This window comes from Galeopterus variegatus, unplaced genomic scaffold (genome assembly GCF_000696425.1).
Source record: "Galeopterus variegatus unplaced genomic scaffold, G_variegatus-3.0.2 Scaffold5869, whole genome shotgun sequence".
Classification (NCBI taxonomy): Eukaryota; Metazoa; Chordata; class Mammalia; order Dermoptera; family Cynocephalidae; genus Galeopterus; species Galeopterus variegatus.
In genome coordinates, this window is record NW_007731980.1 from 59743 (window position 1) to 72417 (window position 12675).

Sequence of the window (12675 nt, forward strand, 5' to 3'; positions counted from 1 at the left end):
GCGACACTGAGGGTTGCGATCCATTGCCGGACACGAAAAAAGACAAAAAGGGAAAAAAAAAAAAGAAAAATAACCTACAGCAAGTTCTTTTCATCATTTCTTAACAGTAGCATTTTTTAAAAAGAATTTGATCTCAAAGTATTAGACAGGAGAATAATATAGCAAAATCTTAGGATTTTAGCCTTATGTTCTTTCTCCAAATTATCATGAATATAAAAAATAACTGTTAAACTTACCTTTAAAAAATCATTTAATATTTTATTTTTAAATTAAGAAAATACTTTCAAAAACTTTCCCAACTGCTATTTGAGGACATAATTAAAAAATGCTTAAGAGAAACTGGGGTAGATTATCTGAAATGTTAAATCACATGTATTCTCTTGAATTTACCAAGACAGAGCACTGCAATACCAAATCCAGTTCATCTGCAGTGCCCTACAATATCAATGGAAAGGACACAGAGAACATATGGGAGGAAGTGTTTAAAAGAACATATATGGGGAAGAAACAACAAAATTTACATCCTCCATAAATCTACCTAATGTCCCCTTGATGGACAAAAGTTTTTTGTCATTGAAAGGAAAAAAAAAAAAACCAAGTGGTTTTGACACATATGCTATAGGTTGCAGACATCTGCTATGATTTGGGAATGCAAAAGTAAACTGAGATCTAACCCGGAAGTCCTAACACTTGATGGGGTTTAGTCTTTGTACACTTCTCTGAAATTGGGAACAATGGTTTTTATTTGGCAAAAATGACGACAGTAAGTCCAGTTAGCTTGTATTATGGTAGCAACCTCAAAGTGATTGTGACTCTAAAATAATTAAACCAAAACTTCTCCTTAATTATACTGCTACAAAGTAGTATAACAAGGGGATTACTTGATTATCTGAACATCAAAGCTGATTTTAAAATTAATATGATTAGTAACAAAAAAAGTAACATTGACTGACTGCTTATTAAATATGTGTGAGAATATTTATGTATAGATGTAGGAAAAAGACTAGAATAATATACACCAATATGTTAACAATGGTTTCAGTGTTTTTAAGTTATTTTTATTTTCTCCTTCATATCTTCCATATTTTATACATTTCCACAATAAACATAACTGTATAATGAGAAAGATTTTAAAACTAATTCAATCTCTACAAATTCTTCCTAGATTGGTACTAAAAAGATAGAGTATTTTTATATTGGAATTTGGACCCAAAGCTTTAGGCAGGCCAGAAATCTTAAGATTAAGATTTATTTTAAATATGTACTTCCCATGGCAACACTTAAATTGTATTCTTTTAAAACTACCAAATTCCAGAATTAAGAAATGGCTTTATAGTTTTTCATTAATTTTATCACTTAAACTATAAAAATGGGGCTGGCCAGATAGCTCAATTGGTAGAGCATGGTGCTGACAACACCAAAGTCAAGGGTTCAGATGCCCATACTAGCCAGGTGCCAAAAAGAAACACGTAAAAATGGATAAATGTTTATAACCTTTATGTACTCTTTTAACTTATCATTCTCTGCCTCCTTTTTATGAATTTGGAGCTGTAGTCGTTCATGTACTACTTTTACTGATTGAGAGAAACGGTTTGCTTTCAAAGCATTTGCCTATAACAGAAGAGAAAAAACAAAAAAACGTTATTTGATGTATCCCATCAGTATCTTTAACTTTACCATGACTTAGACACAAACTAAAAAGCTGACAAAAAGCAAAGTACTACTTTACATAAACTGTCCCCCTATTTCAAATGTATTTCATGTACAATTAGGGTGAATTTTTCTCCTCACCCAACCTTCTATTGAAAGGCTTCTGATAATTATCTTTTTAAAATAACTCCCACCTATCTTCCTAAGTAAAATTACAGGTATATCTAAATTGCTCCTACAAACACCAAAATTCCTTAATTTGTCCCCAATTGAAACATAATACAAATTTACACAGAGTTCCTAATTCGTAGTGATTAATGCCAAGTATCTTGACTGAAACACCATACAACTCTTAAAAAATAAAAAATCTTTAAAAAATTAAGATATTATACTTGATACCTAAAACTTAATATCCAAATAATCTAGAATTTCAAAAAAACCTTTCTGTGTTTATTTCTGAGGACATGGGGCCAGGAGAAGAGGGGGTCAATATTAAGAAAATATGATAAATTAAGTTTAAAAGCTCAATATTTGCTTACCTTTTCATTCTGAAACAAACAAGAAAGTTCCTGAATGTAGGTCTCCTTTTCAAGCACCTTCTTCTTAAGATTCTTCAGTAAATATAACATAAGAGTTAGAAGTTTCACAACTTGGATAATTTTCGTGAATTTTATAAAACCAAGAAGCACACGAATAAAAAATGTCAAAAGAATGGACACAAAATGTGAAGACTTACAGTATTTTCACTTGCATTATCAGTTAGATTTTCTAACAACATGCTAGGTAAATTGTCTCCTGTCTGTGAAAAAAGGATGTTATAAATCAGTGTTCACAAACTATATTTCTCTACACAAAAAGTAGAAAACAGAATAAGCATCACTCAAGAAATTAATAATGACAACTACTATGCACATACACTTCAGAATTTTAAAAGAGTTAACCATAGGAGGGATTTTTGCCCAAGTGTTCCAAATCATTTTTTGTCCACAATTTATGAAATTAGTTGACTTACTGAATTCATCTCAAAAGAATACCTCAGAAAGTATAGGCCAATGACATTGAAAAATCATAAACATCCTGTAAACAAAAGAAGCTCAACAAAGTGCTCTTTATAATAGGCAAGAATTGTAAACAACCTAAATTCTAGTAATATGAATTGTCTTAAAGGATTATAGCAAATTAGTGACAGAATTCTATGTAACCACTTTAAATGAGACCATAGAAGAATGTTTATTCCTTTTTGGGGTCATTCTCCTGGTTGAGAATGTGAAAAAGCTATGGATTCCTTTTACCCAAAAGCACATATGCATGTACATATAATGAAAATTGTACACACAATTTCAGAGGGTACATGAAGTCTATCCTTGGACTCTGTAAGGATCCACAGAGCTCAAGTTAAGACTCCTTCCTATTCAAAAAATATTTAATATATGAGAAAATATTGATGGTATTGACGATGTATTAAGTAGAAAAGTCAAGTCAGAAAACAATGAGAATAACATGACCCTATTTTTCTAAAAAGACATGCATGTATACACTAACACATACACATTAATGGAACAAAAGACTGCATGAAATATACAACACAAAATTAACAGTGCTTAACAGTGACTTTTCACCGAGTGTTGATATCAAAGGAATTATTAATATTTCTTTGCTTATCTAAATTTTCTGTAATGAGCATGTAACTTTTTAATGACAAAAACTGTTAACTTAATATTAGGTAATTTTTACAGTTCTGAGAAAATGTCATCATAGGAAAGAGCTAAAAGGGAGTCAGAAGAATAATTTAATGATTTTGTCATTAGCTCAAGATTTTTCAGCCTATCACAGAAGTTGATTTCTTGAAGTACATTTGTCCTAAGATTCAAAAGAAGTAGTAATCACAAAGAAATAATTATTGATGAAGAATTCTGGTCTCTAGTCAATACACACAATATTCTGTGTAAAATTTCAGGGGATTCACAGACCCCAGATTAAGAATGTCAAGTTAAGAATCTTGATCTTACATAATATCTTTATTCTACAAATGAGAAACAGTAGCAGAGAAAAAAAAAGTACTAATTTATTCTTTTAAATATTTTTAGCTGACAATATACAATACCGGACCATGTGTCTACAAAGTTAGGCTTTAGTTTTCTTAGGCTTTTAAGTTTATGTTTGAGCAGAAGCTCTAGATCAGTTTTTCCCAATAATAAGGTGATATCCTCTCATTTCACTTCCATTATCCCTGTTTGATGAGATGGGCTGAAATTGTATTATGCATGTGTAGAGGCAGGGAAAAAAGTGGAGTGGCACTGTCCTAAATCAAAAGGAAACCCTGTCCTAGACCAAAGGGAAATTATGTGTGTATGAGTATATGTATGTGTGTATCAAGAATATATATATGCCAAACAATTCCATTTCTGGGTATGTACCCAAAAGAAATGAAAACATATACCCACACCACAACTTTATAAATGAATGTTTATAGCAGCATTACTCATAATAGCCAAAAAGTGGAAACAACCCAAATGTCCATCAATTGATGAATGGATAAATGAAAATGGTATACTCATACAATGAAATATTATTGAACAATGAAGAGGAATGAACGTACTGATACATGCTACAACATGGATGAAACGTGAAAACATTGTACTAATGAACTAAGTGAAAAACGATTATCACAAACAACCATATATCATATGATTCCATTTATATGAAATAAGAATAGACATATACATAGAGACAGAAAATAGATAATGGTTGCCTAAAGCTCCTTTAAGGAGGGGTAGGTAGGATGGGAGGTGTACAGAGTTTCTTTCTGGAGTGATAAAAATGCTCTAAAATTGTGGTGATGGCTGTACAACTCTGTGAATATACTAAAAACCACTGAATTTTAAACTTTAAATAGAAGAACTATACAGCATGTAAATTATATCTCAATAAAGCTGTTACCAAAAAAAGAATATGTGTATAAATACAATGTACACAGGAGCTTAAACTCTAAGAGTATATATTTTATTGTAGTAAGCTAAACGAAATATAGCAAATAAGGAACGTTTTTAAGATAGAAAATAAAAATATATTTTCTATTAAAATTGCTACTTTCATGTAGAACTATTTACGAAATGTTAAAGTAGGGGTTAGTTTAATGATTGCCATTTCAAACAAAAATTCAAAGAATTATTTCCATTTCAAATATACCAATACTTTAATTTCTATAAATTTGAGAAATAATATACCCTGCAAGTGAAAAAAATCAGTACTGAGTGCTTAGTGTTGATGCCTTACTTGTTTGTAGTCTGTCTTTCTAAGATGTTCTAAAGCTAGTTTCACACGTTTAAAAGTGTCTAATTCTTTTGTTAATATTTCCTTTTGTTCAGAAATCTTCTTCAAATTGGATGCAGAAAGATTAGCCTGGCAAAAATACAGGAACCACATACACATTTTAAGACATAGCATTAAGTATAACATTCTAAAATATATTATTATTGTGAAAGAATAACTTTTCCTAGTAACAAAATCATTTTTTTGCATACAGAAATAGTAAATTTTGCAAAGTTTGTTAATAGTAAATAAGATCTGTTATATAGCACATTAAAGTAAACAAATCAAAATAAGGGCTTAAACTCCAAAAGTACTTCAGGCATTTATTCTAATAAAAATTATAGAATACAATCTAATTTTTGTCCCTAACTCAAACTTTAATATGCTGAAATTTTAAAAGAGTTTTCTATTCCAAACAACACTATATAAAATAAATATATTTCATCTCTCAGATTTCAGTTTTAAATTTACTCTTGAGAAAAGCTGATACTCTAGTTAAGTCAGCAGTCCAGGTAAGTCAAGCACCAAGATATACAGATTGTAGCTCAGCTTTGTGGTAGCGTGTGCTGTGAGCATGTGTTTAAGAAATGAGACCTCAGTTAATACACTGAGTTCTGTACTAGCTTTCATTTTATTAGATGTTCACAAGTCAGATACTCACATTTTCAAAACTAATCTTTTCAATAGCATCCTTAAATAATGGCAAAAGTAGTTCCACAGAACAGGCTGCCAACTCAGCTTCCTTAAGCGTTGCTTCCAATTCAGTCTTTTCACTTACGATGTCCTTCTTCATACTAATTACAAATACACAAATAAAACTAAGTTAAACCTATCTCATAAACTAATTATACTTTTTTATATAACATAGCCTGACTAAATATTACAGTTCCACAAATTGCTCGGCAAAACCTAACAATAAACTGTCACTGAAAATGTGTGCAATTTTTCCCCTACACATCCATATTTTTCTATACTTTCTATACATGGAAAGACAGTTTTTAAAAAGTTAAGATATGTAAAACACAAAGACCATTAATAGAAATGTTTAACTGCACTATGCTTAATAGTTATTCAATATCCTCTTGCTGGCTTATAAAACAATTTATGGGAATGTACATATGTCTTTTTTTCTTCCCTTCCTTCTCCCTTATTCCAAAAACCCAAAAGATTTGTCTTTCTAGACCTTATTCCCAAACTCTTTCTTGAAACTTACTGTTCTTCATAAAAACTTCCTGAAGAAGGATTAATAAGCTAAATAAATGGAACACAAAAAATTAAAGCTTTCCATCTATTGAGAAATCTCTCATCCTGGGCTTTGGAATATTTTATTATCATTCAAAACAAAACTGATAATACTTGCCTTCTTTTTTTTTTTTCCTTTTTGTCTTTTTTCGTGTCCGGCAACGGATCGCAACCCTCAGTGTCGCGCCCGTACCGGACTGGGACTGGCAACGGGATCGCAACCCTTGGTGTTGCGCCCGCACCTCGCTCAGCCAGTGAGCGGGAACCAGTCTGTATGTGGGATCCGAACCCTTGGTGGGAGCGCCGCCGCGCTCTCAAGCGGCGCACTGTAGCAGTGCGCCACCGGGCCGGCCCAATATTTGCCTTCTTGATTATGTTTTACCTAGATACTACTACATATTATTGCAAGATACATTTGTGGGGCATGCAGGTGTCACATTTTTACATCCTGAAATCATGATGCTTCTTACAATCCTTGTCAGCCAGGAGGCAGTCTTGATTTGCCTTTGTCTGCACACCATAACTTACAGAATGGATGTCTAATGCTTTGAAGAATATCCCAGAGATAGGAATGCAACACTTTTTTAACCCCTAGGAACAAAGGGTCATAGAGAAGGGATGAGAGGGTTGTTGAAGTAGGAATGTTTAGCAATATTCCAGAAGAAGGACTCTAAAGCAGGCATGCCCTATATTGTAATTAAGAGCCCAGCAACAAAAAAATGTTATTTCATTTAAAGATGCTCCTACAAAACGCCAATACTCTTAATAGTGAGGACAACTTTGAGACCAAAAGTATCTCAAAAGAGTTGGACTTTGAGTATAAAGAAATTTTGAGAATACCTTAACTAATTTATTTTACTTAGAATTATTTCACTTAGAATCAAAAGAATTATATGGATTAAAAATCTATGAATAATGAAGTTTAAAGGAGCTTTTTCAATATTTATAAATAAAATTCCAAGTGATAAGAAAGCATGTGTCTTTCTTTAACAGGCAGCTTTTTTCTTCCTTTGGAGAACACAATATAATGGCTCATTAACAATTAATAGTATCTTAGAGGCGACGTCAAAATTAGATTGTATTCTTAAGCAACACTGGCTTAAAGTAATGGTCCTAAGATTCCAGCTATAAATGAAACCTGTCCCTAATTAAAAACCATATGCTGAAAGTCAAGAATGATTATATATGACAAAATATCATTTTATTTTATGACAAGTTAAACTATAAGCTGGACTACACTATCCATAGTGACGATAACGGCATTTTAAGATTGCAATTTTGTGGGACAATGATTCACATAAATAACAAGTGTATTCCCCACTCTAAAGAAGTAAAATATGACAAGTATTTGTTATACAGCAAAATACCAAATGACAGTGAATTAGTACTAATAAGCTACATTTCTGATATTCCATATTATTTATATTTCCATTAACCTTAAAAAGCTTACTTTACAAATTCTTAATAGATAAGGTTTTCATTTTTAATTGCTTCCATTAAAATTCCAAAAAACTAGCTAATTCTGCTAAATGCTTACACTTGTAATCACATTAAAAAAATATATTTTAATGAATGCATACTAGATTTGAAAAAAAAAATTCTCAAAAGAATGCTGTGTTTGATTCAAATAATTTCATTATGGACAAAACATGAAACCCTGAAATCAGAAAATTAGATTTCCCCTGATATTGATAATACCAGCTGAGATGACTTTCACTGGCATGACGTGGTAAATCTTTCTCTGATCTATTTTTAAGATGGGAAAATAGTTCTTCTGAATGACTTCCATCATTTGCAGGTTTCTCCATAAATTCAGTAACTGGATTTATAGGTGACTTCCACAACAACTTCTCCACATAAGCTGAAAGCTAGAAAATATTTTAATTAAACTTATTTCAGTAGAGATTCTTTTTTTCTGTCATTACCATATTATATAAGATAAAGATCCTAACAATGCATAAAAGAATAACATTTCAAAGACAAAATTAAAGTTATAACTGCTACTCATTATTATACTAATTCAAAATCGTATAAAAATTGCTTAGCACAACCATTCAGCAATCGTCAGTTTGTATATACTGTTTCCACAGTGTTGTTTACTGCTATTTCCTACATAATTACAAGAGTGTAGAAATTTTTACTAGCCTATTTGTTGAAGGATTACAATAATGTTTTAATCCTGTAGGACTAGAAAACATATAAGAATCGTGGGTTAACTATGGTCCTCAGTTCCATTAGGCCCATCCAATAAGAAATATATTTTATGCCTAAATCTGTAGAAATTCAACATACTTTTGAAAATACTTGGCAACAATAGCTACAAAGAAGATATTCCTTTGAAAGTAGGCCTTTCAAAGTGAATTTATTCCTATTCTGAGCTCAATCTAGGATATTCTTTGGTGATAATGAATAGATGATGTTCCTTCCAAATTTTACTAAATATGTAATTGTTTTCACTCAAACTTGGAGATGTTTTTAAAAGATGAATATTTATTAATTTCTTCAAAACTGCTCCATTTAAATAATGAGTTAGAGCTTTAGCAACTATTAAGACTATGTTTTCACAACTCTAAAAATATATGGCCATGTGTCTCCCTGACTTCATTTACATTTACACATAAACAAAAATCAAAGGTTATATATAAGGTTTTCTTTATTCTTTTAGATATTGAACTCTTTGTGATTTAGTTTTATATTTCTGTATTACTAAATACATTATGTTCAAGAATTGTTAATACTTTGGGTAGATGTGAAATGATAGTTTGATGATTATTCACAATATTTAATCAGCAATTCAGAAACCTTCCAAAGTGTTATTAAAATGTACTTATTTTTGTCTGAAGGTTCTATACACTGCAGAGACAAATATTTAGGATACAGCCCAATGAAATATATGCTCCTAATTTTGAAATACCAGCAAGTGAAGTCCAAAAAGAACTGCTAAATAACCCACACATAGTCTAAGGTGATCCACTTGAATGCTCCAAATATGTAACATTAGGGCATAACAATATTTAAGCTATCTACAGTCTAGAAGAATTGAAAATATACAGATATACAAAATCAAATGAAAACCGAAACCTAAGGGTTAAGAAGAATATGCTCTGGATAAATCACCCGCAATCAAGAAAACCATCACCTACTGATTTGATACAACGCAATAGATACCCCACCCAGAGAACTGGTATTTAACTTTCATCCATTCATTTGTTTAAATATTTGTCTCACTGTAGAATGGAATCTCAATTAAGAATATCTTATTTATATTTGAATCCTCAGCACCTAAAAGCCTTGTAAAAGCTAAGCAATGACTGAAGGACAGGAAACAAAGCTTAGAGCCCTAATGAATAGAATGAATTAATAAAAAGTGTTGTTTTTTACTTATTCATCCCCTGATTCATCTTTTCGGGGATCATTAAAAGAAAAATGGTTCCTATATTTGGAATAAAAGTTTAAAAAAACAATGTAAGAGGACAGGGATCTTCGATTTGCAGAAAATATTTTATGAGATAAGATTCAGTATAGTAGCAATATTTTAAATGAGTTCTTACTTGGCTTTGTCTACTATTGGCAACTACATACACAACTTTTCTGAGTTTTATCACAAGATAAAATCATAAAACAATTTTTCTGCTTTTCACCTTATAATTGGTAACTGTATATTATCTTAAAGGATAAACAAATAAATAAGCATCAATTGTTAAATCAGTAGAAGCAAAAAATGGATATCTAGCTGTTATAAAATTATGAACATGATGATCATGATATTCTCACTGTAAGAAGAGTATCGAACTAATTTTAAAAGCAGACCTGCTTCCTGAGGTTTGTTACTTTAACTATAACTAACGAAGAGGTGCTCAAAACTGCTCCAAGGACCTCACTCATTTCACAATACTGGAAACCTTACTACGTGTCAGGTGATAGCGAACTTTGTCTTCAAAACAGACTTCATCCCAGCACCAGCCAGTCTGGTTATCATAATTTTCAGTAAACAAGCACCACTCACTCATGTAGGTGGTTACCTATATGGCACTGCGTTTACTAAACCTTTTACTACAACCACCCTAAAGTGATTATTATCGTCCCCATTTTAGGAAACTGAAGCAAGGAAGGTTCGGTGACCCGCCCAAGACCACAGAGCTGTTTCCATGGCAGAGCTGGGACTAAATGCAAGTCGGCCTCTAGCACTTTCCAGCACACTATGCCAATCACACACCAAAGAGGTCACCAATAGGGATCCTGGAGAAGGAATTACTTCCGAGGCTATCTTTTAAAATCTGGAATACGCCTCATTCCTAGAGTTTCTGAAGTCCTAGGGCTTCCCACCATCTGGTATATAACATGGTGGGCGCCTAAAAACCAAACAATGATTAAGAGTTCAATTTCTGAAAGAAACCCCGCCGTACCCGGAGAAGGCACGGTCAGGAGTCCGTTCTGGGAAAGCCCACCTCGCGCTAAGATCTGCCCTGACGTCCCAGGGACCACACCCTTCCTAGGAATAAAAGCCTCGCCACCGGTCCCCAGTCCAGGCCAGTCCGGGGGAAGCGGGGAGCATGCGCAGAAGGGCGCTGAGGCCTAGCTCCGGGTGGGGGCAGCAGCCTTCCAGCTCCGGGACCACCACCACCCGCAGGCCTCCGAGGGCCGCCCGCGGTAACTGCCCACCTGTAGCCTAGTTCCCCACACAGAATCCGCCTCCCGGCCCGAAAGGCGCGCCCACGCCCCCACCGCTGCGTCCGCACGACGCTGTGACGTCAGCCCGCCGCCGGGGCGCGGTAAACGGGGTCAGAGGGGCCGCTTGGGCCGACGCTCAGCCGCGCTAGTGGAAGTCCCGGCAGGCGTACCTATGGCCTCTAGCCCTGCGTCAGCTAGGAAGGAGCGGGATGCAGGGGGCAGTGTGGCGGGTGGACGACCAGGTGGAAGGCAAGGGACGCGACGAGGGGAGCGGGCGAAATCCTAGAACTGCTTGCGGTGGAAAAGTGCCCGGCAAGGTGCGAGTAAAACAAAAGCGGAGCTAGGAACCGGCGAGTGGCTTCTGTGGCAACGGCCGCCCCGCCCCTTCCGCCGGGCCGCAGCCGGCGCAGCCCAATGGCCCGGCCTCGGGAAGCGAGCGCCTCGGCGGTTGCTGTCTGCAGGAGTGAGGGGGCGGGGCCCGGCGCTTTGTTTCCCGGGTAACTTTTTTTTTTAAAAGCATCTGTTTTACAAAAAGGGCAGTGCTTGTGTGTAGTTGCCGAAAATATTAACAGCTCAACCACAAAGCGACATAAGGCCAATTCCGAATTTTCTGATGCCTGCCCTGGGAGTGCCCTGCTTCTGCTTTTTAAAGATGAGATTTGAAAAAGCAGAGGCACTTACGACTGGGAGAAACCTCGTTTTAAATGTATTTTGAGTGTATGGCTGTAGCTGAGATCCTTTCCTGAGCCTCAGGTTTTTTGCCTGTTAAATGAAGGAGCCAGATGGTGTTCTTCAAGGTGCCTTCCAGGTCTCAAATTCTTTCTGTGTGCGCTACAGCCAGCTGGTCTGGTTTATAAACTCCTGAACAAGCAAAACAAGACTTTATCTGCAAAAATAAAAAACTTTATTCAGTGCGTCTACTTAATGTTCATGTTAAGAGTTGTACGCCAGCATATGAAGTTCACAGATAGAGCAACTATCAGTTGAGTAGTTTAAGCATCGCATGCTTCTCGCTAATTATCGGTTTTACAAAAAATATTGCCCATTGGTGATTCCAGCAATGCTTTTCCCCCCAGCACTGTGATTGTTCAGCAAAAAGTTCATGAAGGTTAAAAGTTTATGCATAACGAACACACAATTCTGTGTATGCTAATGCTGAAGGCCGGGGTCGAGGGATGGTTGTTGGGTATTTAAGTATCTACTCTCTCACTGATGGATTGTGACCTTTGGCAAGTCACCTAACTTCTCTGGGCTAGTTTTCTCATCTAAGAAAAAGAGAGAAGGGCGGGGGGAGTGGAATTGGGGCTAGGAACATGAACAAGTCCCAGGACCTTTCCAGTGCTAACCTGGGATTCTAGCTAACCTTGCTAACTTGTCATAATTAGAGAAATAACAGAAATTAGTTTCCTTTTATGAAAAAAGCTTAATTAAATTGCATTAGTATTAGATGTAACCACCTTTATAAGACATTCAAGAGGACACATTCACAAAATCTCAAAATCAGACTTCTTAAAAATGATCACAAGATTCTCAAACCGTCTATTTTAACTGAATTGTCCAGGTAAAGTAATAGGGCACCTCTCATCAAAACCTAATTTGTTCCTAAAATCTGGTTGGATAATCAGCTCTTGGATAGGATTCTTTATTCCATTATTTAAATGGGAAAAAATTCATTCCAGCCCATCCAAAAAACTCAGTTTCCCCAAATATCATTCACCACACTTGACCACCTGTGAAACAATTTGCCAAGGATTGCTGTATAACTTAAAGCAGGGACCAACAAAATTTTTTTGTAAAGGG

General features: G+C 34.8%; 1 protein-coding gene across 6 annotated transcripts in view; it reads right to left on the bottom strand.

Annotated features, from left to right (window-relative positions):
• ODF2L (outer dense fiber of sperm tails 2-like) overlaps positions 1-11272 on the bottom strand; it is a 39560-nt gene extending 28288 nt beyond the window's left edge. For 4 of the 6 annotated variants that reach the window (XM_008590139.1, XM_008590140.1, XM_008590137.1 and 1 more), the window contains exons 1-7: positions 11046-11272; positions 7903-8072; positions 5624-5756; positions 4927-5052; positions 2387-2449; positions 2190-2261; positions 1495-1611 (exon numbers count right to left, since the gene is read on the bottom strand). In XM_008590139.1, coding sequence (XP_008588361.1) covers positions 1495-1611; positions 2190-2261; positions 2387-2449; positions 4927-5052; positions 5624-5756; positions 7903-8012 — 621 coding nt within the window. In that variant the 5' untranslated portion in view covers positions 8013-8072; positions 11046-11272. Of the gene's footprint in view, positions 1-1494; positions 1612-2189; positions 2262-2386; positions 2450-4926; positions 5053-5623; positions 5757-7902; positions 8073-10610; positions 10822-11045 lie in introns of those variants that run through there. The other 2 variants (XM_008590138.1, XM_008590141.1) reach the window with 2 other exon arrangements.
• Between the last annotated feature and the right edge of the window lie 1403 nt (positions 11273-12675).